The sequence below is a fragment of the Acanthaster planci genome, linkage group LG16 (assembly GCF_054643075.1).
Source record: "Acanthaster planci isolate LZ-2023a linkage group LG16, COTS_SCS, whole genome shotgun sequence".
Lineage (NCBI taxonomy): Eukaryota > Metazoa > Echinodermata > Asteroidea > Valvatida > Acanthasteridae > Acanthaster > Acanthaster planci.
In genome coordinates, this window is record NC_141792.1 from 6,894,108 (window position 1) to 6,920,816 (window position 26,709).

General features: G+C 40.1%; 2 protein-coding genes across 4 annotated transcripts; one reads left to right on the forward strand and one right to left on the reverse strand.

The window, feature by feature from the left end:
* The first annotated feature begins 256 nt into the window (after positions 1-256).
* Positions 257-20,285, forward strand: pex5 (peroxisomal biogenesis factor 5). 3 transcript variants are annotated; one of them, XM_087147302.1, is made up of 15 exons: positions 257-411; positions 3,757-4,023; positions 4,886-5,012; positions 5,630-5,764; positions 6,091-6,169; positions 6,316-6,351; positions 6,904-7,000; positions 8,374-8,502; positions 9,563-9,724; positions 10,626-10,769; positions 11,595-11,665; positions 14,998-15,198; positions 15,687-15,852; positions 16,624-16,781; positions 18,284-20,285. In XM_087147302.1, exons 2-15 carry the CDS (start codon positions 3,847-3,849, stop codon positions 18,492-18,494), a joined length of 1,893 nt encoding a protein of 630 aa, XP_087003428.1. In that variant the 5' UTR covers positions 257-411; positions 3,757-3,846; the 3' UTR covers positions 18,495-20,285. The 3 variants fall into 3 exon arrangements, with proteins under 3 accessions (XP_087003428.1, XP_022110195.2, XP_022110196.2); XM_022254503.2 differs by having other exon boundaries at positions 258-411; positions 5,630-5,770; XM_022254504.2 differs by lacking the exon at positions 8,374-8,502 and having other exon boundaries at positions 258-411; positions 5,630-5,770.
* On the reverse strand, positions 20,189-26,657 carry mrpl47 (mitochondrial ribosomal protein L47). The gene is made up of 6 exons (XM_022254505.2): positions 26,465-26,657; positions 25,656-25,846; positions 25,388-25,448; positions 24,624-24,720; positions 23,446-23,622; positions 20,189-21,703 (listed from the first exon to the last, which is right to left on the reverse strand). Exons 1-6 carry the CDS (start codon positions 26,638-26,640, stop codon positions 21,542-21,544), a joined length of 864 nt encoding a protein of 287 aa, XP_022110197.2. The 5' UTR covers positions 26,641-26,657; the 3' UTR covers positions 20,189-21,541.
* Between the last annotated feature and the right edge of the window lie 52 nt (positions 26,658-26,709).

The following is a 26,709-nucleotide window of genomic DNA, read 5'->3' on the forward strand; positions in this document are numbered from 1 at the left end:
GTTCGACATTTTTGTAAATATTGCCCCATAAAATGTTTCAGTTCAAGTGTTGCAGATAATTCTGAAACCTTACTCCCAGTTGTTTTTCTCCTGCGAATTTTGAGTAGCAAAACTAGCTTCCGTCATCCTATTAAGTCCTTATAATTGGTTCATCTTGCCATATTGATATAAAGGGGAGACTAAGTAGGGATTATATTTATCTGCGCATTTATAATTGGTAGTAAGTGATACATTTCGTAACACATTAACACCGTTGGGGGCGTATCATATCAGCACTACTTGCTATGTTGCCTAGTATATGGTACAGTGTCAGTGTCGTTGTTGGCCCCGAGATAGAGTACTCACACTTCTCAGTAAAGTGCGAATCGCACACAAGCCGTGTGCCGTTGAAGTCAGACTGAATTCTACCTGGTAGGTACCCATATTATGTCTAAACATAACTTAAAACCCCGGTCATGGTCCCAAACAATGCTGCACTTTTCGACGCGTTCGATATTCATTTCCCGTGCAAACAACCCATGTGATGATGATGGAGACATGGAATTGGAGGTAGCCTTGGGGTCCGGGGGCCAGTCCACTAATTCAATCCCCATTGAAAACACTGTAAAATCAGCGCCGTTCAGGGCCCAATAGCATGCACACCAACATCCCTGAGATTTCTGAAATACAAATGAAATTCTTGTCTGGTCACTTATCTTTCAATTTCTTTTAAATTTTTTGTGGGTTAATCAATTACATTTTTAATTATTCCCACAAAACAAAATTACCCCCCAAAAAGTGATTTTTCCGAAGTCAGATTGCAGCCATTTTTCAAGTGGCAACCCTCAACTTTCTCGGGCACTTAAAACCATTTTTCAACCGTAGTTTTTAGTGCTTCTGCCCTAATATGAAAGCTCAAAGACCCAGGGAGTTGATCCTGGCAACAATTTACACAATCCCACCATTTTTGGGGCCAAACAATCTCCTTTTTCAAAAGATACTGTGGGGGGCACTTTTAATGCTCATGAGCTGGTCAAAAATTCTCACTTGAATTAGTGGTCTGCGCCCTTTATATACAACCAGTTTTCAGTTTTTTGCACCAAACAACACTGAATGGTTGAGAATGCATCAAAAACCTCAATTCCAGAGAAAAAATGAGAAAAAAAATTGTCTAATGGCTGTATATGGAGAGAAAATGCTCAAGGTCAGCCTATAGCAAATGTGCACAAACTACTGCAGACTGCCTATGTGTACACTAACTAGTGCAAATACAATGTGCAGTAAGCAGCTGAAAATTGCACTTTTCACGTGAGCAGCTTCAACTACCTGTTCCTACTGATAATGGGGAGGGTTACCCAGGCTAGACACTGCCAACTGTAGAGACCAAGTGCACGAAAGACATAAAACTTTGGCCTGCTTTGACATGAAAGCTCACCGTAGATATTACTCCGGTTGACAGGCTCCAGCCCAAGAGTTGAAAACGTGAGCCCAAAATAGGGCACTTCAAACACAAGAGTGGAACAAATCACCAAGGAGAGTGTCTCGATAAATTTAAGTCACCTGTGCATATCCACGGCTTGGTCAGTCGGTGCCCAGGCTGTACTTGACCGTCTAAAATTGAACCAGACCCCCCACAGTTAGGGTTGGCCTCTGTTAGGGTTAGCCTTCATTAGGGTTGGCATCCGCTAGGGTTACGCTCTGTTAGGGTTGGAATCCAGCTTTTCTAGGTTTCATTCAGTCCATCCTAATCAAAGAATTTCTTGAATTCGACAAACAAACAATTACAAAGTGACATATATAATTCTCTTGCAATTACCTGGATATTTATTGTGTCCGACAATCCAGTATTCCTGATGTCTCATAATCCATAAAACTGTTATTCATGGCTTCTTGTGGTCTCTCCACCACTGCCAGGACCAACGTAAACAAGAGGGATGAATTTTAAACCCAGCCGCCACTACTGCCTGGATGCCGCCATTTTGAAATATAGGGTTCAGTCCACTAATTCAAGCCCCATTGAAAACAGTGTAAAATCAGCACTGTTTAGGGCCCAATAGCATGCACGCCAACATCCCTGAGATTTCTGAAACACAAATGAATTTCTTGTCTGGTCACTTATCTTTCAATTTCTTTGCAATTTTTTGTGGGTTAACCAATTACATTTTTAATTATTCCCACAAAACAAAATCACCCCCCAAAAAGTGATTTTTCCGAAGTCTGATTGCAGCCATTTTTCAAGTGGCAACTCTCAACTTTCTCGGGCACTTAGGACCATTTGACACCGTAGTTTTTAGCCCTTCTGCCCTCATGAAAGCACCCGGTCCCTTAGGCCTACCGCATGAGTGATTTTGCACAATCGTAGAAATGCATTATGGGAAGGAAAAAGAGCAAACATTGCCCATCCCATTTCCTTCCCACAATGCCTTTCTACCATTATGCAAAATCACCCATGCAGTATAGGCCCTAGTGTAACTATAGTACAGTATAAGGCTTATGGAGATCGCATTGCTTCTAAATCCATGTTTAGTGGAGTAGGCCTAGGCCTCCTACCCTAAATTCGGGCATGCAAATATGCATGCATCCAACTTTCTCGCTGTGAAATTCCTGGGTGAAATTATGCACCAGCGGTAATTAAGTGTGAATGATCGATTGTCACTTCAGTGTTTTTCTTTTTCTGTTGATGATCGATTGTCACTTCGGCGTTTTTCTTTTACTGTTGATGATCGATCGTCACTTTGGCATTTTTCTTTTACTGTTGATGATCGATCATCACTTTGGTATTTGTCTTTTACTGTTGGTGATTGAGCGTGACTTCAGCATTTTTCTTTTTGCAACTAGCCTGCTTTACGTAAGTGCAAATTAAAATCATTTCCAGTGAGAATTCGGGAAAGCGTCTCCAGAGCATAGAGTTTTACTTACTACAAAATTTAGTCAGTTGAAATTGTCTAGAAAACTGATAAGTGCTCGCTTTTCACTCACCATCGGTGTTGGAGGTCCAACACAGGCACTGATGACAACTTTGGTCAACTTTCACCAAGTACTGAGGGCGTTATCAAAAATATGGAGCCTGTAATTGCGCTGCGCACCTTATATTTTGAGATTTCTGTTGCCTACGATGGGTGCAGATTCGATGGCATTGTATTTTGCAACTTTCTTCTAAGTTCTGTTATATTATCCTGATCAATAACTCATATTAATGCTAGTATGACTTATTGAAATAATAAAAATACATGGCTCTCTGTAACTTGAAATGAAATTGAAAAAAATGAAAAACTAGGACAACAAAAAAAGAGACTGATGGAAATTGGGCTGTGGCAAATAAACTTGTTTTTTCCTCAAACTGCATCACAACACCAAAGCAATTAATGCACAAATAATCCCTCATTCAAGAGACATCAACATGCAGATTTTCAGAAGTAGGGCAATACCAATACCCCTCCAAAATGACGTTTGCTATGTAAATGTGCGTGTGCAAATTTTGATGACGTAAGATTTACCACAGCCGATCCCACTCGTTAGCGGACAGCATTGGTGCTGCTTCTTCGGTGACATCCGATGTTCTTTACAATATTATTCTACATATATGTTAGGATTTTATTAAACTTTCAACTTCTAAGAATGAAGCCAATAGAAATTTAGTTTATTTAGGAACAAATTTTGGTCAAAGTATTACATGTAAGTGCACAAATTATGGTGACTCATAGGTACATGTACATGTATACCATTGAGCTGCACAAGTTGGGATTTTTTGGTTTTGTTTTTTGTGTTTTGTTTTAGGATTAGCATGGCTGTAAAGCTGCATCCTTAGACTCAGGATTGACTGATCTGTGTAGCAAAGCAAGGAAACTTGTGGAGGCCTCAGGCAAGATGGCTATGCGTGAGTTGGTGGATGGGGAATGCGGGACAGCTAATCCATTGATGAGGCTGACGCAGCATTATTCCCAGGATAAATCACTTCGGCAGGAGGGGTTGAGGGGGGCAGCCAGCCGGCCCTTTGACCCAGCCGCAGCAGCACGGGGCTTCCTTGATACACCGGAAAATGATGTAAGCTGTTAAGTATTTGTAACCCAACATAACAAAATGAGTAGCAAGTCACTAGAACCACTTTGGAGAACCCCAAACTCACTACAGACTACATGGCCAATTCGTCAGGCTGCCAATTAAGTCATGCATGAAAACAAAGAGCTCCTTTGGGTCTTTCTAATGCAAACTAAAACAAAATCACACCTTGAGACTCCTGATCCAGCTATATTTGGGCATGTGTTTTTAGTATTTGGATAATTCAATAATGAATTTCAAAGGTTTGATGTTAAATAGCTGCCATAACTGCATGTACATTGTATCTTGATGCATATGTAGACATGTGCATACCACACTGTGATCCTGGGATCGTTTAGTGAAAAAAAGGATCATTAGAACCCAAAATACATAGAGTTCCACATACAGACATCACTATTTTTCCCTTGAAGCGGTTTATAAGCCATCAGAAAGTGACAACATGTCCCAAAAAATCAAATTTAGCAGGGAAAATATTGAAAATTTACTGAGAAAACACTCGGACAAGTCTTGTAGGATTTGTGCACAGGGTGTAAAGTGATGTCCAGATACGGAACTCTTTCCCAAAAAATAATTTTAAAGAATTGTCCGTCACTTCTTAATAATCATGAGTTGTCTTTAGATAGTTTTTGTATTCCAGCTTTGGATGAGGGGAAACTAGGCAAGGAGAGTAAAGTTTTGAATGTTTGAAAAGATTTGCTGCTTGTCCTAAGAAAGAAATCAACTAGTCAATAAGAACAAGTTAAATCCTATGGCAGACCCCAATGTGACTGTAACAAGACTAGAAAAGGAAGGTAAGGATGTTGGTGTTTTACCGATCTGATCACTGTTTCGTTTGCTCCTACTGCAGCTTGTCAATGAGTTCATGGTGGACCAGCAACGGCACATGGGACCTCCCCAGACATTCCACATGGATGCCTTGCTACAAGAAATGCGAGCGATTGAAGAGTCACACATACGACACCCACCCATACAAGGTGGGACCTCCATTTGTACTCTCATATCCTATATGTACAAATTGATTTCTGTTACAGCATAGTAAATATAGCGATGACAAAATATAAGTGTAATAGTAATAATAATTAGTTTTTGTATACATCACCAAATCCTCCTAATTTGATGTTCTAGGCACTTCACTTAATATCATTAAAACAAAATTGTGACAAAGTTCTATATAAATTAACAGTTAGCAATTTAAAACAAACTAAACCAATAAGAAACTCTAAGAGACATGCACAAATTCAACCAGCCAAGAATAAAAACAATAAATCTAAATTGAAGCCATTGCAATTCAAGTACAGGTACAAGTTAGAAATGTAAATTCAAACAACAAACATGTAAACAAGAAAGACAGCAAGTTGATAGACACACAAAGATCAAAATTTAGGAACAAAACAGCCACACCAATGGGACTTGGACACACTCAGAGACATAAAACAATGAAAGATAGACAAACAAATAACGGCGGACAAAATCAATCCAAATCGTTATGCATGCATGTAATGGGGAAAAAAAGACATAATGTCACTCCCCTGTAAATGGTTAGACACAGAAAACTTGTCACATGATTCTTTTTCCTCTCTTTGCCCCACAGCTCCTGGGGTTGCAGACCTAGCATCTCATTCTGAGTGGGCGGATGAGTTCCTGGTCTCTGAACAACGTCGAGCCGAGGAGATCGTGGATGACAGGGAGGCTGACTGGACCCGAGACTTTATAGCCAGCCAGGATGGTGCGGGTAGGAAAAGACTTGCCAAGCGAAATTCAGCTCAGACCACGTTATCAGGCATTTGTATACGCACATCTAATGTTTCATTTTGTTCTACAGTGCCAAAAATCATGCTGATGGTGTAGTGGTCTGTTGAAATCAGAACGGTGTGCGAGCTGAAGAGAAAAAAGATTTGTACATGAAATTTTGATGTCATGAATTACATTTGTTCTTGGGATTCACTGAAATTCCATACCTTCACAAAATGCTGCCAATCATTTATGAAGGTATGTGGCCTTGAAGCCAACTATGTAACAATTAATGAAAATTTTTCTGTCTTGAACTTGCAGTTGGCACAGATGTCATACCTTCGTCATCAGACACAAAGTGGGCACAGGAGTACTTGGAGCAATCTGAACATCAACTCTGGTAGGTGTGGGATGTCCCATTTGAAAGCTCAGAAACAATCAAACAAATAAAAATACTCAACATATGTTTCAGGTGCATTCGTCCCAGGAAGAAGACTGCTGTTTTGAACCATACTTGATTAGATCATTGGTTTTGTTCTATTTCAGGACTGAGGAATTTACAAAACCAGAAGATGAAAAATGGTAAGAAATTATGAGCTTTCTGAAATGCATCCTGGCCTAACCCAACAAAATGTGTCCAAAGTCACTTGAGGTCCATATGAGTCATGGCCGTTATTGATTAATTGTGCTCAGTGGGAGTAAAAATGACTGAAGACTTTCTTCATTTCCACCTACTAAATTGTTCATATTCATAACTTTGTCAAACTCACATTTGCTGGTACTCTTCCTTAATCTTCCAACGTTCTCTGATGTGTGGAAAAATTCAAACAATACTTTCAGTTTTGTCTCAGATCCAGCTCCTTCTTTGTAAAGTATTGGTGGATGGGATCCGACGTTAATCCTGACGATGTATTTAAAAGATCCCTGGGTGTGAGAGTTTGTGATAAAACGGTCCTTGAATTTTGGGGGTTTTTTTGTCCTTGAAATATTGAATTTCACTGATGTTATTCCAGAGTCCAGCAAAATTTCTTTAATTTATATAATGGGTTTTGCTCTTGAAAAATTTCTTTACTTACCAATGTAGAACTTTTGTAATAACCTCTAGTTGTAATTGTGTCTGTTGCTGTCATACAGGGCCACAGAGTACCAGCAAGAGGCAGACTCGGACATTGCTAGGACAGCCAGTCAGCTCATGGGAACACTGGACGATCCCAAGTTTGCCAACACAGAGGTTAGAAGTGTTAGCTCATCCTGATGGGCTGTTACAAATACAGAGGGTGGAAAGACTGGATTCATTCCCATCAGAGCCATTGTTCTAATGCATATGTGTATAAATCTCATAGCTGCTTACATTGTTCACAACTAGTGTTACAGCGAGAACGGCATTTGGGCATTTTGGACACTTTGTTTTGTTACACAAATGCATATAATTAAAAGCAGAAAACTGTCGCAAATTGGGCACCCTGATTTGCACTTCAAGGCAAGTGTAGACACCCTTTTTTCATATTCTGGCTAAAACTCTATCCATAGCCATTTTTCTTGCCAGCAATTCACACATCATGCTCAAAGCTTCCCTTTCATTACTAATCTGATCATGTTTTATACCAAACAGTTATCAACAGTTATCAACCAAACCTAAGACTGTAATGCTTTGCTTGGAACCTTCCTGAATCACACTCACTCCATGCAGTGGCCTGGGAAGCATTCTTAACACTCATTAGACGTATTCCAGTATTCTCAATTCTTTCATACCAAATAACCTGGGGGCTTCTTGAAGCACTCTTGCCAAAAATTTTATAGTGCCACGTCGCAGCGCAAGATGGGGAACTCTGTCAAAAAGATGTAATCAACCTGGGCGCCATTCAAGCAAGCAATACACATACGCCGTGGACGTTAATGCACACACGTACCAGGTGTGCGTGCCTGGCACTGCACCTGGGCATTGATATGCACAGCGCAGGCATGTTGCTTGCTCAAAAGTCGCCCAGGTAGGTACGACGTTTTACGTATATTCACTGCAAAGTTCTCCATCTGGTACTGCTTATGTGGTGCTATACGATCTCTGGTCTTGAGTCCTGTACTGAGAAAGATTTGTTTCTGGGTAGTTGATCTCATCAACCATGGAGACAGACTCTCCGAAGTGTGACTGACTCAAATTTTGAGACTTTTTCATCAGAATACATTTATGTATGGATCAAATCAGGTTTTTGTAGTTGGAAACTTAGTGTTGACGTTATTCAGTGTTGTCCAAGTGCATAGAACAAATGAAAAGAAAAACTATCAATGTGTATTCTCTGGCCACCTGTATTTGCTTTCAAAGGGCTACGTTATTTTGGATAGACAACCACAGAAGTATATGTGCAAACTGTCAGTTCAATACCTGGAATGAGTTGATGTGTGGGGCCTTGTTTTATACACCAAACAGGCTTAAGTTTGAGAACTCTGGCCTGCCGCTGTATAGAGTAGGTATTGCTAGCCAAAATACGACAGTGTCACAGGAGAAAGGGGTCAAGGTTAAGCTGCCTTTGTGGCTGTTGCCTGACTAGTGACACAGTAAGCACTGGTCTCGTGTTGATTCTTTGCACAACTCTTTGCATCCCGCAGTTTGTCAAATTTGTCAAGAAGCTGGGGGATGGGGAGGTGAAGATTGAAGGGAATGAGGTCAAGACTAAAGAGGGCGCTCCATACGACCCACTGGCCGAACAGTGGACGTCTGATTTCGTGAATGAGAAGGTATTAGCATTTTGATTGTGAAAGGCTGTCTTGATAACAAGTACCGTTCCAAGATGTGTGCTGTCAAGTGGGAAGAGGAAACATTGTTCACAGCTGTAGCCATGATTGTCGTCCTTATGCATGCTTATCAGTTTATATTCCTGTTTTGTCAGCTTGCATTGCTTCCATGCCTTTCTAGCTTCGTTGCTGTCATATGTGTGTTTTGTTTTGTGACATTTGATACTGATCTCTAATATTTTGAATCTAGACCACCAGATGGCACTCAAAAAATTCCACTTCGCTTGTAATTCACATTACTCTGCAATGCGAATACATGTAGAAATGCTTTTCCAAATGGAGATTGCTTACCATTGGTCATTGCTCATTGCAAATCGAAATCATTACATTCATTTTACACTGTGCATCAGTTTTTTCAGTTATTCCCGTTTTTCTTTCAAAAAGGAGCTTAAAATGGTCTGATCTGCCTGGTATGCAATGCTACTGGCAAGAAGAATGTTATACATCTTTCTCCCTTTTTTGTCAAAACTCAATTGTTGTTTCGGTCGGCGAAAATCAATATTTACACAACCAGAAGTGTTGTGTCGGGATCCTTTTCTGAGTCAGATACATGCACTGAAGTGATCAAGTAGAAATCAATTCAGAGAAATGGAATCGTAGGAGACTGAATACATGGGATTTTGATCATGGATATGGAAATGCAGATATGCAGAAGTTTTACTGATAATGTCCAAGTGCACTGTACATGTCTTGGTCAAAGGAATCAGACTGTGCCCGTACATGTATCTGTACCTAGCTGTGCATTCAGGCACAATTACTTATTCAAAGTTCCCATCACTGTCTTGATACTTACACCTGACACCAGACCACCTTGGAGACTCAGAAAATGGATAAACCACAACACATCTAGCCACGGCACTTGTTTGTATACATATACGGATTGCTACAGCCTAATATTAGCCGAAGAGATTCAAATCAGGTTCTATCAAACTTCCCTTTGCTTCCAGTCTCACTTGACCAATTTTTAGTCTCAGAATCTTGGATGTTTTGTAAATCTGTACAGCAACTCCTTTCGGACAACTGGGCCAAGGAATACACTGCAGAGAACACGGTGCCCTCAGATGCTGATTTCTGGGACCGACTCCAGAAGGAGTGGGAGAACATGGGACCCTCTGAGGACCACCCTTGGTTGTCAGAGTTCAGCGGGAGGCCCGTCAAAGAACCGGTACAGTATGGCAGCCAGGTTCCAAGACTCTGCTTCATTTGAATTGTACCAGAACACTGTGGGATGGTAGCTACCTTTTGTCTGAGTTGTAGGGAAGAAGTATTAGATATGGGATGTTCTTCATCAACATGTGTTTTGGACATTAAGAATGGAATAAAATTGTGATGGGGCAGTCTTAAACCAGTGTGTTTAAAACTGGCCCAGGACCTGGGAAAGATAATATGTGTAATCTCTAGCAAGTTTTAAACATACAAGTTAAAATCAGCCCTTAACACTTTTATTTCCATTCATAACTATCTTTTGGGGGGTGAAAACGGTTTTAAAAAATCACAAAAATTACTTTCTTCCCCTAGATTTTGATCCTCAGTTTTTACTTCATGTCTTGTGAAACATCCCTATAGTATCATCGATGTTATGTGCCTCATAGGCACACCACTTAAAGCTCCTTCTATGGAAATTCAGACGCGATGCATGCTGCTTGATGTAGTGTAGAATACAGCTGGGGGGGGGTGAACTGTAATGTCTGACTTCTTTGGTAGACTCATTGGTTGTACATTGCACATGCTTGAGTGACAGTGATGATCCATGTATGACACTCATTTTAGACAGGCGTTCTGGGGTCTTGCCAAACCAAACCAAATAGAATTAAGAGCGACTCCGGCCTACCCAATTAAATTTTTGTTTCAGACAGCCCAACTTCACTGTATATATATACAGACCACACAAACCACATTCTAAAGACCAAACATTGACGAACAAAGTAGACAATTCTGTATCATCATTGGGTCAAGGTTGGTGATAAGAGCATGTCTGTCATTCACAACCCATTTCAGATACTCAGACCAGGTTGGAATCATTCATCTCAAACTCGTGTTTTGTTGGTGTGTTTATCTTTGTGTAGGAGTACAAGTTTGAGGATGAGAATCCCCTTTTGGATCATCCTAGTCCCTTTGAAGAGGGTCTCAATCGGCTGAAAGACGGAGACTTAGCTAATGCCATACTGCTCTTTGAAGCGGAAGTGAAGAAGAACCCAGATCATATGGAGGTAGGGGTGCTCATTCTCAGTGAATTGAACGGTGGAGCTCATGTGGTGTTTGAAGTAGAACTGGCTCTGTAGGACATTTTCTTTCCAAAGTTTCTATGAATGATTTAGAATGCAGATTCCAATCTTTTTGACAAGCTCTTGAGCAGGACCAGGTGTACATTGCTCACAACATTACATCAGTCAACTCTAAGCATTACATATTATTGGAGTTGTAATGATTTGAGTCAATGACTTGACTCGAGTCCGACTTGAATCACAATTTTTGGCAACTCGACTTCAGACCCGATGGCTATTAAAATTGACTCAACTCAATTCCCTCGTCAGAGGACCATGCTCATTAAGTGAAAGTTGATAAGACTCGAGTTCCACAAATAAAAGCAAACTTCTTTGCACAAAAAATATTTCCTCGGACTTAGCATGCTGGTTGTAATGTTCACGTCATGGGTTCTTGTCATCAAGAGTAAGATATGGTGTGAATACATGTAGAAACCCAAATGTAAATATAAAAATGCCAAAATATGACTTTCTCTCTTGTTTTTATTCATTGTATTGTGTGACTTGATTCAAGCTAAATACTTGACTCGACTCAAGTCTATATGTTACAGTGACTCAACTGGACTCAAGTGTATATGTTACAATGACTCAACTGGACTCAAGTCTATAAATTACAATGACTCAACTTGACTCAAGTCTATACGTTACAATGACTCAACTTGACTTGAGTCACAAAAATCAGGGACTCATTACAACTCTGCTTATTACTTGTAACATTACATGTGTTGAGTTTGAAAAGCTCAACTTAATTTTGAATTTGATTTTTCCCAGGCATGGCAATACTTAGGAACAACTCAAGCAGAGAATGAACAGGAAAATGCCGCAATTGCAGCTCTCAGAAAGTAAGATTCTATTCTGTTCATGTTTTCCATCAATCAACTTTGCCATTCTTGGTCCAGATATAGTTTTGCTTTCTTTGGATAACTAACAGCCTTTTAGCTGTGGGCCACATTTCTGCAGGTACCCCATGTTCATTGCCTTGGATAATTTGGTTTCAAAAGGTAGCACAGTCTATCTAAAGTAAGGTTCATTGTATAAATTAAAGGTCCAGGTTCATTTCATGTCTCTGTCACATCTGACATATGGTTTTGTAAGTTTAGAACATATGTTTAATTTCCAAAAGTAATGCATGTATTACCTGTCAAACACAGAGAAATAGGGACATAAACTTTGAGTTTACAGAATAACCTTTAACTGTTTTATTCTTCCAGCAAACTTAACTCATCATCGTTTTTTATTTCACAGCAGCGTAGTGTTAGTCTAATATTATCTTTTTATTATTCCATTAGTTTTATTTCAAACACTCGTAATCCGAAGGCCGAATTGCAGTTTGATGTACAAATCTGATTCATCAAAATAAACCACATGCACAATAACACATCATATAAAACATTTAAATTAAAATAACATAAAAAATACATATATATAAAAACCAAAAGAGAAAATTAATAACATTCCAGAACAATTGATAGAGAAACATAAATAAACAAATAATATGAAGTTTTTAACCAGCATCCAATGATTTAACTTTCATTTAGTAACTTCTCAAAGTAGGGGATGATATTTTTAGGGTATCTGTTAACTTTTGTTTTAGATTCGATGAAATGTTGTCTTTACCTTCAAGGAGGAACCAACAATTAAAACGATCAGAGGCATATGTTTTGGCAAATTGTAAACAGACATATTCCCGTCTGTTAGCCAAGGTTTTAATATTAAAACATGTCAATTTCTGATCATAAGTCTAGTAGTCACGGTCCATGATTATTTTTTAGGCCATTTTCTGGAATGCTTTAATACAAAATGATTGGTTTGAAGTAAGATGAGGTTTCCACACAAGGGCAACATATTCTACATGTAATATAGGAGAAACGTAAGTTTTTAATGTCGTTACGAGATCATTTCTGGGACGGCTAATGATGTGGAGATGTCTTCTACTTTTGAAAGTCCTTTCTTGAACCTGGGTACTCCATTTAAGATCATTCTGGATCCAAACTCTTAACAACTTTGTTTCCACTATAACATCAAGAGTGTTATCACCAATCAATAAAGGAGGTGGGTTGAGGGGGGGTTTCCTAAAGTGAAAGTGCATGACTTTATACTTCGATTGGTAAAGCAAATTGTCAGGATTGTTTTGCAATGAAGACTCGCCATTGACTGAACTGACCTCACCCATACTGAGATCATCAATGCATGTCCATCTGTGTCCAGCAGAGTCAACACACAGGCATCATCAGTGGTGGCCCCAAAAAATAATAGGATCAAGCTGTTTCCCTTGTGGGACTCCACATGTAATTTGTTTCTTATTTGAAAGAGCAGAGCGAAAATGGACCCTCTGTTTGCACGAAAGAAAGCTAATGATCCATGGAACAATTGCAGATCTTACTCCGATAGAAATCAATTAAGTTACAGCAATAGTATGGACGCACTGGAAAGCTTTGGAAAAGTCGGTCAATACTAAAGGTGCCAGTTGTTTTAGGTTGGTTACTACTTCTGTAAAAGACATTCAGCAAATCAACTACACAATATGTAGTGGATGATTCACCAAGACTACCAGACTGGCTGTGATCCAGATTTCCAGCAATATCATTAAGCAACCATCTTGGGATAAAAGTTTCGACAGTTTTGGAAAATTGTGGTGTACGTGATATCAGTCTCAGTTTGTCAGTGCTGGAAATTCTTTTGGGATTGGTGTAATATTAGCATCTCTCCAGTCCTATTGAACCACTCCTTCTATTAAGAGACAACAATAGCTGTAATTGGAGAACTCAATTCACATGAAAATTTCTTTTTGATCTTATTTGGAATGTGATCAGTTGATTTGGTCATACTAATTGTTCATAATTTGTGATATGTTTCCCATTCACAGTCTTGAAGTGGTCAATTAGCTGGGAGGAATGCTGGCAAGTCACTCCTATTAATATGAGGCTTACTTTGAACTGTACAAGTACAAAATTAATGCTAATTTTTTCTTCAATAGCAAAGTCATCCCACACCATACACTTGGAACATGTACTGTGAGATCTGGTTGTACATGGAGGTGGTTAGCTACTAGCAGCTGGATGGCTCTGATGACTTAAAGAGCACCTCTAAGGAAAGCGTGTTTGCTCTGATTTTATCTGTTCAAATAAATATGGAAGCATCCAAATCAAATGCAGTGTCATTTGTCTTCAGAGCTCAACTATAACAAGGTAAAAAAAGGGTTTTGTTTCTGTTCATGCCAAGATGAGTATGCTGAATGTAGATTGTGTCATCCGGAGAAAACGAGGGGAACCCTCGCCCTGTGTTCCTAGTGGATAAACCCTTTGTGCATGCCAAGCAATGCATGTAGCCATTGTTTGTAGCCATTGTTTACACGCACAAGAGTTTATCTACTACAAACACAGGGCAAGGGTTCCCCTCATTTTCTCTGTTTTCTACGAATGACGCAATCAACATTCAGAATTTGCATCTTGGCATGAACAAAAAAGCCCTTTTTTAGCTTGTTATAGTTGAGCTCTGAAGACAAACGACACTGCGTTCGATTTGGATGCTTCCATGTTTATTTGAACAGCAAATGTCAGAGAAAACATGTTTTCCTTACAGGTGCTCTTTCAGATTCTGCAGTCTATCAGAGTGACAAAATTATTTTGCCTTACCTATCTTGTCTTTGAACAAGGTTCTTTTAAAAGACCATGTACATATTTTCCCCTTTACATAAGAAACTCGTTTAACGATCAATGACTTGATGGTTGGGCTAATCCATGGCTTATCCTTGCTATGTGATGTAATTTTCTTTGTAGGAAGAAGCTTATTTAAGGCTACATTTTAAGTCTGATAAAAAGCTGTAGATTGAAAGTTTGTATCTGGTACAGTCAGATATCTTTGCAGGGTCACTCTCTTTTCCTGCGTTCTTTTTAATTCTGCTTGCTAGAAGATGAATTTGCAATCCTCATGGAATGCAAAAAGTATTATGCATCTAGAATTCCATTCTTCCAAGTGACAGTAGCCCACTACACACAGCCTCTGTGTATCATGAAACACAGTTCAGTATCATGGTATTTCAGCGTTGTGAATAGCAATGCCTCTGGGAATCATTACACCCCTCCAAACCTTTTTGCTAGGTTTTGAAGGACCTGGGGGCATTGGGGGTTGGAATGATGACTCACATTCAAACTTTGCATCTGGTTCCCTGCAGATGCATTGAGCTGAAGCCAGATAACCTGACAGCCTTGATGAGTCTAGCAGTCAGCTACACCAACGAGTGCATGCAGAACAGGGCCCTGGAAACACTGCTGGACTGGCTGGGGGCCAACCCAAAGTACAAGCATCTGATTGGGGACGAGGCCAAAGGGGCTGAGAGTAGGATAGATGCAAAGACGTCATCGTTTCTGTCAAGGTGATTTATGAACATCTGGTTACTAATTAATTTCCATGGCTTAAACCAGATGGCTGTATAGAGCAGTGAGTACGTCAGGCCAGAATCACACACTCGTCCAACTCTGACTTCTCATCATTTAAGCAACTCAATTTTTGAGTGTCACTACCCTTTGCATTGAGGTTACTGGGCCGAGGGACATGTACATTTAGCACCCCTTTTCTTGTCACTCACAGGCTGGGGGGGGAACTAGACATGAATGACTGAATTATGACAGCCCATATTTCTGTTTGTTGTTTCTAGTCAAGTTTTGAGTATATAGTGCCTGATTTGGCATTGTACTTTGCATATTACATTCATGCGTGTGCATTATCCTGTTTATGACAATGCAGAGTTCATGCACTATAGTGTCCTCATGAGGTATTTTGCAAACAGCGCCCTCAGTAGTTCATGCTCAAGCCCTATTATTAGTAACAGGGTTTTACCGCCAATTCAATTGTCCACACCAGTGCCTTGCATGGCCACGTCAAGGACCTGTTTATACAGACAGCTCGCATTTCCCCTAATGACGTGGATGCTGATGTGCAGTGTGGACTTGGCGTTCTTTTCAACCTGTCACAAGAATATGACAAGGCTGTGGATTGTTTCAAAGCTGCTCTGTCGGTCAGCCCAAAGGTAAGTGGTTTGAAAGTAAACTTCTAGACTCTAAGAATTGAGAAAGATACAATTTGGGGTGGGATACGAGTAATAAAGATGGACTTTGTATTTGAGAACTTAAACACAAATTTGGCCAGTCTGTGGTTGTGACTTGACATGCTTTATTGCAAGGCCGTTGAAAAGATCAAAGGCTTAGTAAGGTGGGATTCAAACCAAAATCTCTTTACAAATAGTAACCAAGCTTGAGGGATGAGATTGGAGGAAAGTGAAATATCCTCAAAATAACCAGAGATTTTGATGGGCCAGAGCAGCATAAGGTCTATGGTATGCATAGGTGTTTGGCTAAAGACACCCCTAGGTTAAAATGCCGCTGTGAAAAACTCAGGATTTGCCAGATTTTAAAAAAGATTGTTTGAAACATGAAATGAGAAGTATTCTGATGAACTCAAATTCTAAAATTGGGAAATATCTTGGCAAATGTCACCCCTAAAGTTTGCAGAGGTTGGTTGACAACTTTGGGAATTGCAGTCTGAATCACACTGTAAAGGGGTCATTCATGGAAGGGAATCACAAGATCTGACTGCATTTTACCTGGGGATTTGAGAACTTGAATATTGATATGTAATCACCTTTTGTTATGACTTAATATACAAGGGGGCATTAACGATTACATTTTGTTCTTTTTCTAGAAGACAAGCGGTAAATTTTGCCGGCTGGTTTTGCCAGAGTATTTTTACAGTACAGAATTCAGTGCTTTGTTAATATGCCATGTCCCTCTTCCAATCTCAGGATGCCCTGTTGTGGAACAAGCTTGGAGCCACACTAGCCAATGGCAACCGTAGCGAGGAAGCCGTGGATGCCTACCACCGTGCTCTTCAACTGTACCCAGGCTTTGTCCGATCCCGCTACAACCTTGGCATTAGCTGCATCAACCTGGGAGCTCACAAGTAAGTCTTGGAGACAGGGATTGGACTGCACCCTTCCCCTCAAAAAAAAACCAAAAATCTGAAAATTTAATTTAGGTAGTTTTTACCCCTTCCCCATGCAAAAAAGAGATAGATCAAGAATTGTTGTTTTCAAGTCTTTGCTTATGTACTTAGAGACCTCCTTTCTTGAAAAACTATACTTCCTCAACTGTAGAGATGTAGCTTACACCACTCTGAGCCTACACATTAGCAAAAGAGTTTATAGTGGATGGAGGTTTCAATGGTGTCATTGGTTTTCAAGGTCAGACTTTTTACACTTACTTTTATACTAACACATTACACTACACAATTAGCGCCAACAGTCCAAACTTCTCCAATTTCAATCTGATTTTACATGCACCCCACAGAGTTAATGTTACTCCCTAGGACTTTCTGTTAGAATCAACCCCAATCTTACAAATGCTCCAACTGTCTGCATATAAAATACTGGATACAGCCCAGTCCTCAAAATTCCTTCATGATTTCTGGAATGTGTTCCTTAGAAGTGTGACCAGTGCCTCAATCCTTCAAAATCCATTGGAAATAAACTGTTGAGGCAGTGTGAATGACATTGTGGAGGAGTGTGGATGATTTCCAACCATAATCTGTGCCTGTATGTGAGACTAAGCATAAACAAGATAAGATCCACCCACAACCTTTACACATTTACATCCCGCAAAATCAGCAACATTTTGCTGTCCGACCCAGTCCATTGGAAATCTTCACTTACACCAGGAGGATTTTGAAGGATGTGGGTAGATTGTGGCCAGCCTTGAAAACTAGCTACAGTTGTGGCAGTTGAGACAGATGCCAGACTACTTCTGCTGAGCCAGTCCTTTAGGGCTATGAATCTACTGAAAAGGAAAATAAAAAAAATCTGTGGAAACTAAGCATAGGGTTTGAATGGAAAAAAAATAAATATAACGACCTTCGCAAGGTTTGAAAGTCAGGTATTATGTTGAATGTATTAAAGAGACACTGCAACATCGTGAATTCAAAACCTCATGTCCATCGCAGATGCTTAATATGCAATGTTTTTACCATAGCATTTAGAAGTGGATCATGACTGCTGTCATTTTAGGTACTTCATATAGAAGTGCGCCATAATGTGAGGAAAACCAAAGGCTTAGGCCTAGGCTATACGCTGTGCTACTATCATGCCAACTAAAATAATTCAATTTTTTAAGTTCAGCACGGCAATAGCACGGCGTTCGGGGCATTTCAGCTGAGCAAATTGAATTCAGCAGGGCAAGCCTGTTAGCTCGACAGGGTATGCCGTGCGATCGGTGTTTTGAATGATAGTGACACGACACTGCTCTATTTAAGTTGGCATTTAGCACAATTGCTGCGCTATTACCATGCTATTGCCACACTCATTTTAATTAAGTTCAGCACAGCAGTAGCAGGGCGTCTAGTCTTGGCCTTACGTTTCAAAGTCCTCACTTCCACTTTGACATATACTTTTGTACCACTTCACCTTTTAGAGAGGCCATTGAGCACTTCCTAATGGCACTCAACATGCAGCAGCGTGGCATTGGTCCTCAAGGGGAGAGATCAGCTATGTCACAGAACATCTGGAGCACCCTACGCATGACCATCTCCCTCCTGGGCAGAACCGACCTCTACAAAGCTGCCGATGAGCACAATCTGGCCCTGCTCAACAGCGAGTTCAATGTGACACCCGCCGCCACATGACTTGGAACTATATACCACTCTGGCCATTACCCCAGGCAGACCAACTGCTTAAAGTGCCGTAATGCTGTCTGTATCAAAATTCCAGGCATGGCACTCTGGTGGTAGTATTTTTAAGAGGGCATTGATTGTTATTAAAATTCTATTTTTTGAAACTGAAAAGCAGTGTGGAATGATCCATCTTGTAGTGATCACTGTTGGGCTGATTTGATATAGGACTTGCTCTTAATTGATAAAATCAAGTATACATTGGTCTATAGATCATTTTAATACCTCAAAGATCTTGTTGTTGTCCAAGGTTCCCAGTGGGACATTTTTGAGACGCTTGGTGGTGGCAAATACCCGGGTCCCACATGATCAGTCCACTATCGGTTGCACCAGTTTGAGCATGGGCAACATTTAGCTCAGCGCTGATGCAAACAATAGTCGACTGGTCACATGGGGTGGATTGGGGCCAGTCTGTTTGCCTCCATCAACGGTCTCAAAAGTCTGCCACTGGAATCATTACTATCCCCACCAGGAGAATACCTCACAGTGGCAAGGTTTTAGTATTCTGTTGGGTAGTATGTCTGATAATGACCAAATGATCAATATTTAATTAAACACTTCAAAGTTGCAGTAACGAGGTACACAGTTTTCCTGGTTTCATGATGCTGAACTATATATATGTATGTATGCTCTTAAGGGGAGATGGCAGTTCAAGCGGAAAATTATAGCCAGATAAGTCTTTTTCAAGTGCCCGTCTTTGCACATCAGATTTACACCCATCCTCACATGCACTCAACTTCATTAGACTGTAGACAGCATAGAAGCTATCAACATCAGCATCTCAAGACTACCTGTCATTTCACAGATAACCCAGCATATTGATACTTACAATCCTTGGTTTCAGTTGACAAACCATAATGTGGTGCGTCCATGCACAGGTGCTGAAGGCCAGATTCTTGCTTTGATTTCCTACATTTTTGCAAATTAATTAATTTTATGCCTGAAAAAATATTAGTGAAATAATTGGTTGTATATTTTGAAACAAGACGCTGTTCCGCTTGATCAGGGTACATGTAATTCTGCCATACTTGAATTGAGGCAAACTTTAATTCTTTCAATACGGCACCTTCCATATGTCACTTGAGTATTTTTGCTAGGATCAGTAATGCAAAGCTGAGGAGTATCTTGATGAGTAGTGTAGTATTGCTTACTCAAATAAGATAAATAAACATTGGACAATTTAATTCGGTGCTTCCGAAAGCGGATCTTAATCTCCATCATACAAAGGTTACCAACGAACCACTAAATGCGACAATAGGGTGTAAAACTCAATGTGATTGATTCACAGTCTGCCCAAACATAAGAGTTCTCATTCTGTGTCATTTCACTTTATAGAGTTCATTGTATTCGTTACTCTAGATTCATCAGGCAGTCATGCAAATTCAGTATGACATGTTGCAGAGACATTTAAACAAGACAAAAAATCTAGAATCAATCCATTAGCACTTCCTCTCATACTGTATGCAACTGAGGTCCTTCAGTTGCTTACAAACAGCATTTTTTATAATAAAATTATATAACACTTGAAAGTCTGCAACATGGGAAAAGCTCCCTGTATCATTCAAATTTCTTAGTTTTATATTAATGTATATGGTGAACAGCTACATGCATGTAGTCGGACCCACAGTACCCATACAATTACTCTTATGCCAATTTGCAATGGATTGTTTTATTCACTGAGGAAAACAAGAAAGGGTGTACAGATATGTATAATAAATTTATGCGTTTGCATTGTTGATTTCAGTATTTGTGTTTCCGTCTTGCAATTTCTAGGATTAGTCCTTTTCAAACATGAGACTGGAACCTATTGATTTCTGATGCCTTTGAGAGGCTTGTTAATAAGTACTTGAATGTACCTGACCCAACCTCACAAAATGAGTCGAATGTCAGCAGATTGATATTTTGTGCACAAAATAAGTCAACATGAACCTTTAACATTTGTCACTCACATGGTGTCCACGTTCAAGTGCACGCCAAGTGTCACACCGAAACAAAGAGCTCAGTTTGCTCCTTCCAATGCAAACTAAAAACACTTCTAAAGAAAAGGGTTTATGACTCATTTTGAAAGATCTGGTCACAGTTCTGGTCACACTGTACACATGTACAGTACATGTTAATGTGAAGGTGCACTGCACCCCAGCCTTCGCTATTTGTAAACATTTCTAAAAAAAAATAAATAAATTTTTACGTAAATCCTGTTTCCATACAAATGTCACTGAAGGGCTCCTGATGCTATGCCACCATATGGAATCGTCTTGTTGGGGACTTTCACAAGTGACACAGTGACCGCAATGAGTTGACAGAGTAGGCCCATACAAACAAGCACTCTAGCATGACAGGCATGCAATGATGTCTTTCCTTCTTTAATAGTGCTACGCAGTTTGCCACTTTTCTCCAAAGTACTAAAAAATGAAACCGAATCATCAACAAAACTAACCGTTAAAATAAACTGGAATATCAGTTTGACTTCAGGAGGCTATCACCACTTTTAAAAAATGCATTTCACTCGAAAACTCTGTGTTTCTGATGTCATTTTGTTTATTTGTTTTTTTTTTTGGAAGAATGACATCACACACCGTCTCTTCCAAGACTTCCTACATCTTGGGTGTCACTGGCATTCCTTACAATCATATGCAAACTAGGCTTAAATATAAAAGGTAACCTGGACTTCGACTTTTAAGGACCAAACTCAGCACACCACTTTTTCAAGCCACAAGGCAAACGATAAGCCGTGTCTAACCTGGGCTTCCATGGCTACAGTTGTTATAAGGACTTGTCCATGTACAGTATTTGCTGTGGTATAGACTTGTAGACCTACATGTAGCCCTAGCCACATGATTTGGACACAGCTTGACCCTGTACTTGACTCACAATGCACCCCAACAACTAGGCACAGCACAGACAAAATTCAAGTCCTGGACAATGTTTCACCAGCCAGTTTGCTGCAGTCTATGGATGATTGGCTCAGCTTCATGGCTGACAAGTCACGTGATATTCTGTAATCAATTCTGCCACACGTCAGCATCTGGGAACCTCTGTTTCAGTTTCTTGATTTGGTCGTTACGACGTCGCTTTTCTCTCTTCCTGTTTACTTGCTCCTTCTCCATCCACAGCGTCAGGTACTTCTTGACAAATGGCCTGTAGCGATATCGCTTCCTGTGATACTGCAAGGCATTGATACAAAACACCATACCAGTTAAAACCAAACTCCCTGTGGGCATTTCTGACGTGACAGCAGGTTTGCCCCTTGGGGCAAATCAGACAGAAAAAAGGTATTGACAAACATGAATGTCCCACCACTATGACTGCATGCACACACATGCCCACATTTATGTTACCTTCTCAATGAGCACATTCCTTTGTTTAAGTCCAGTTAAGAAATCCTGGTGAAAGCACTCATTTTCTTACACCGTGAACCTTCTTTGAAGCTGGATTTTTGTTGTTTTCTTAAACAGTTCCTCTTCCAATTTCTAAAGATACTCTTAATAACAAAAATGCCTTTAAAACTGTCTTCCAGAAAGAGGGTGACCTTGTGTGGACCTAGCTCAGTCCACACAAGGTTCTCACAACTTTAATTATGTGGACCTCTTTTGTTCATGGGTTCACATTAGCTATGCAGAGTTGGCACACAGAAGCAAGCCATGAACAGACATGATTTTATAATTGGGCTGGAAAGCAAGAAGGTTTCAAACCAAAAGATCAATGTCACCTGACTGGATTAAAGATTTGATTGGGTCAAAATTTCCACACAAAGAAACAAAACTACAAACACAGAAGTCAAACTTAATGGTGGCCTGCTGGCCAAATGCCATAGAAAACTTAATCGGCCAATCATATATGTATATTCCAACGATGACAGCCCAGCAGGACAATGTTTCAGTTGAGGTACATGTACAGAACCACGTCTTCAACATTCTTATTACTTTTTATTGCCTGATTTCCTATCCATCATACAATTTCACATTGCTTCAGCCCACTTGAAAATCACCAGGCACTTTTGCCATGCCACACGCAAACAGTGACATTGTGTAGAGCGTTTAACTTCATGTTCCTGAACATGTATGTACACGAGTATGGTGTGAGTACTTGTAACAGAATTCTGGTAATTAAAAACAGAAAGAGAGAAGTTGCATGAATGGTTTTGAGAAGTTTGATCCCAAGCAATGGCTTCAATCACACATGGACTGAACCTATCTGCCTGGCACATCCTGACATCACATACAATTGATCACACATGTAATAGGGTAGTTATGTACATTGAATTTGCACAGACCATCTGAGATTAGGCAAACATAGTCTTGGGCAAATTTTCAAATACTGGAGGCTCTGAAAGTCATTTTGATTTGATAGATATTCGATGCAAGAGTTTATATGACTTGGAATTGCACACTGTGACATACACCGCCCCATGATTATTAACAAACTGTAAAAACATGTCAGTGTGCATGTCGGAAATCTGGCCAAAATTCCTTTTCTAAAATTTTCTGAAAACAACATTTGTAAAGCAATGAAGTTAAAAAAATTTCTGAAAACAACATTTGTAAAGTAATAAGCTCACACTTTAATTTTCAAAACACAACCAGCCAGAAAATATAGCACTGGAGACCAATAAAAAGAGGTACGTTTTGATTTGCAGTGATCCAGAACTAGAACAAATCAGGAACTAGAAAAATGACAATATACCGAGTACATGACCGGGGCCATCAAATTTTGGGAGGGTGAGTGCCTTTTTCCTCCACCAGCCCTGCTGGCCTCAAAGAAACTCAAACTAATTTGATCCCAGAAACAGTGTTGGTAAAACAAATTGTGGAGTTCCACATCTACATTCCTCCCCCCCCCAAAAAAAAGAGCTGTGCCAACCAGCCAACCAGAAAATCAGTCACTGTGTTTGACGGATGAAACTTACCCTTTTGTTAGCATAAATGGGCAGGAAATGCTCTTTTGGCTTGATGTAGCGCAGGTAACCAAATGGTGTATACACCATCTTGCCTGGATGCTCCTCGGGTTGACCAGTCCTCAGCTCCGTCAGGGCCTCGTTCCTCTCACGAATCACCTGCTGCAACTTCCTCATTGACACACTGACCTGTGTCACAGATATCAAGGGGAAACTACATGTACCTAGTTACAGCACCACCAGTCAGTGTTGGGAGGGCCCTAGCATATCAATTAGTAATATGGCAGGTGCATGTAACTGTTGTACACCAAAATAAAGTATAATGTAATGGCTCAGATGCCCCTTCTATTTTTAGATGCAGTGCATGCACTTCTCTGAATTCTTTTTAAAAAGTCACTTTATTGTGACTTATTATCAATATGCATTAAAAATAACAAGAAAAATAGATTTTTTTATGACGCAGTCACGCAAGTGGGGAAATCAACAAAGAAAAACAATTCATATATGGCCACCATTCAAAGACTATGTACAGGGCAGTACCTGAAATCAACAAATGGGTTCCGAAAATTTGAACCAGTTTTGGAAAAATCTCCCATTTTAGTTACATTAATGTGGTGGCCACCAGATCGAAAGATCAGTCAAAATTGTGGGAATATTGTTGGTATGGAAGCAGACCATACTACAGTAGCGTAGTGAATGAGCGTTGCCTCATGAGGGTGCCATACAGCCCGCTCTTGTCAGCTTGTTGAAGATAACAGGCTGACCCCTGTGTCAATTAGGTCAAACGATTACTGACCCAACATGGACAAATTAGAGCAAACAATGTGCATCCTGAACCACTGTAAAAAAAAATGCACAGGTGGAAACACTACTGGCATCAAAAATGCTTTGCTGTTCCACGCAACAGTTCACCCGAAGAATAATTTCCCATTTTAACCCTCTCTGTTCACTACAAATGTACCTGGATCATCCCATCTTACATCACACACACTTCCAGACCCTGAAGCCATCATATCTAGGATCTCATGAATGTGTACTTGGGGCTTATGATCTCATGATCAATAATGTGCAAAACAATTACAATATTTGGTAACGAAAGTATGACCCTTAAATGACTACAATCATCCATCAGGCTTGCTGCTCCTATATTGTACAAGACTCCACAAGGAGATGACGCCCTGTGAGCCTACCTTCCACAGCCGGTCGGAGCCAGGCATCCTCTTATTCTGTTTCTCTGCCTCTCTCTCCATGGTCAAAAGCATGTTCTTCTCCTTCAGCAAAACAAACCTTAGAATTGCGACACATAAAAACAAAATCACAAGGTGGCAGTGGAATCACCTGACTCTGAGCATGTCTTGATGTCCATAATGTACGTCTTCATTGCAAAAAGTACAGATGTGGAGTTTGAGTCTGAGTCTTCTGTGCTGAATGAGATTCAGCGTCAAATATATTTGAGTTAGAGTGTGAGCAGCCGACTCCAGGTACAAAGGCCCAGACAATGCCTAAGACTTTGCACTTAGCTCATGCCAAGTCTGAGGTCGAGCACCAACCACAAACATTACATGTAAATCCAACTACATGTACAGGTAGTCTTGGGTCTAAAATCTGACTACAAGCTCCAAAGCACTGATTAAGAGTCCGAGTCTCCAGTCTGGGCTGAAGTTTCAAATCGGTGGCGTCATGGCTGTGAGTGGAAGTCACTGGTGTTCGTCAGAGTACATGTATCTGGCAGGAAATGTGACATTCACAGACTAGTCTGAGCTTTCAATGCCAAATGCAAGTGTGGGTGTTCATGTGTTACATAATATGGAGTCAGTGTCAGATTTGGAACTCAGAACAAAAAAAGGCACAGTTCAAAACTGAATATGCACAGTAGGCAGGGTGTAAACATTCTTATGAAGATGACAAATTCACATTTCCTGATGCCAAAGACAGATTTCAAAATTGATCTTACCACAATTTGTGGAGCGTTAGATTGTCTTTTAACCTCAGTTCATCAGCACTCCATGGTCTACCTGTGTAACAGACATGTACGTACCCAAAGGAGAAATCATAGGAACTAATTTCTTTTATTTTAATCTAAATAAAGCCTACATAAAAGCTTAAGTCTAATCCACAAGTAAACATGTAAGCATTACAAGTGTGATTGTGTGGATGTAGGTAACCAAAACAATGACTAAACAAGGGTTGTTACAGCAGGATCTCCACACAGACAAACTGACCTGATTTCACATTAGGCTCTCCGTATGTTTTAGGATCGTCAAAGAATTCCTCCAAGCCAAGATAGGAACAACTGGTGTGGAAGCCTTGTGATTGGTCAGTTTTACATAACCAGGAATTGGATAGGCTGGCTGCATGTCTGAAACTCAGCTGCTGTGAGAAAGTCCTCTGTGGTGTGTTTTGACTTGAAGCTCTGCAAATAGAATGGGGAAAACAGTATCACAGATATAAGGAGAAACAGAAAGGCCACTTAAGCATTTCGAAATATGAGGTGGGTCACACAGGAGTTTGTGTGCAGATGTAAAGTGTGGTGGTACATGTATTTCTGGGAGTGCACATTGAAGCTACCACCACTGTAAGGACCTCTGTATTATTTTGATGATGTGCTTTCCTGTTAATGTTAATGAAAAACACTTAACTAAACAAGTGAAGATAACATTTAAAATCCATAACTAATTTAACTTAACAAAATTTGAGGTGCTGAGTTCGCAAGGTGCCGGTAAAAAATGTTGCATCCTGACTCCACTTCAGCAGTTGTGTACAAAGTCTATGGGTAGTGATGAGAGAGATCTAGAATGGTCCAAGTATTTCCCAACAACATCAGTAAATGTTTCTCAGTCCAGAATTCGTGTCTTTTCAGCATTTCTGTAATGATTGACTTTTATTGAGATGATATATGATGAGAAAAATGGAGTCAGGATGCAAAATTTTAGCCGGTGCCGAGCTGGCAAGGTGCCGAAATGACCTAGTGTGACGTGTGCTATACTATAGTGCACCAATCTGCCAATTTGAATCACATAACATTTCTTACCTATAAAAAATTCTGTTGTAAATACATCTATACTGCAGCTGTGTGGCAAAGGGGATACTTGTAGAAATGTGACACTTAGAAAAAATTCCCCTCAGGAAAGAAAGCTGATCAAAACTTTTTGCTGCGAAAAAATTGCGGTATGCCATGCAGGCTGCCATCTTTGAACAGAGGTACATGTACACACCGCAGTGCAGTGCTCCACGCGTACGATACGTACATACGAACATGCTTTCAGGCAAGCATTA

Bases quoted from the DNA above. Each gene is read 5' to 3' on its own strand.
- pex5 (XM_022254503.2), top strand. From the start codon at position 3,847: ATGGCTATGCGTGAGTTGGTGGATGGGGAATGCGGGACAGCTAATCCA. The intron at 11,666-14,997 runs GTAAGATTCTAT...GGTTCCCTGCAG, and splicing joins GCAATTGCAGCTCTCAGAAA to ATGCATTGAGCTGAAGCCAG. The intron at 15,199-15,686 runs GTGATTTATGAA...TGTCCACACCAG, and splicing joins ACGTCATCGTTTCTGTCAAG to TGCCTTGCATGGCCACGTCA.
- mrpl47 (XM_022254505.2), bottom strand. From the start codon at position 26,640: ATGTACCTCTGTTCAAAGATGGCAGCCTGCATGGCATACCGCAATTTT. The intron at 25,449-25,655 runs GTCAGTTTGTCT...TCTGTTACACAG, and splicing joins AGAGCCTAATGTGAAATCAG to GTAGACCATGGAGTGCTGAT. The intron at 23,623-24,623 runs GTAGGCTCACAG...TCTGTGACACAG, and splicing joins GCTCCGACCGGCTGTGGAAG to GTCAGTGTGTCAATGAGGAA.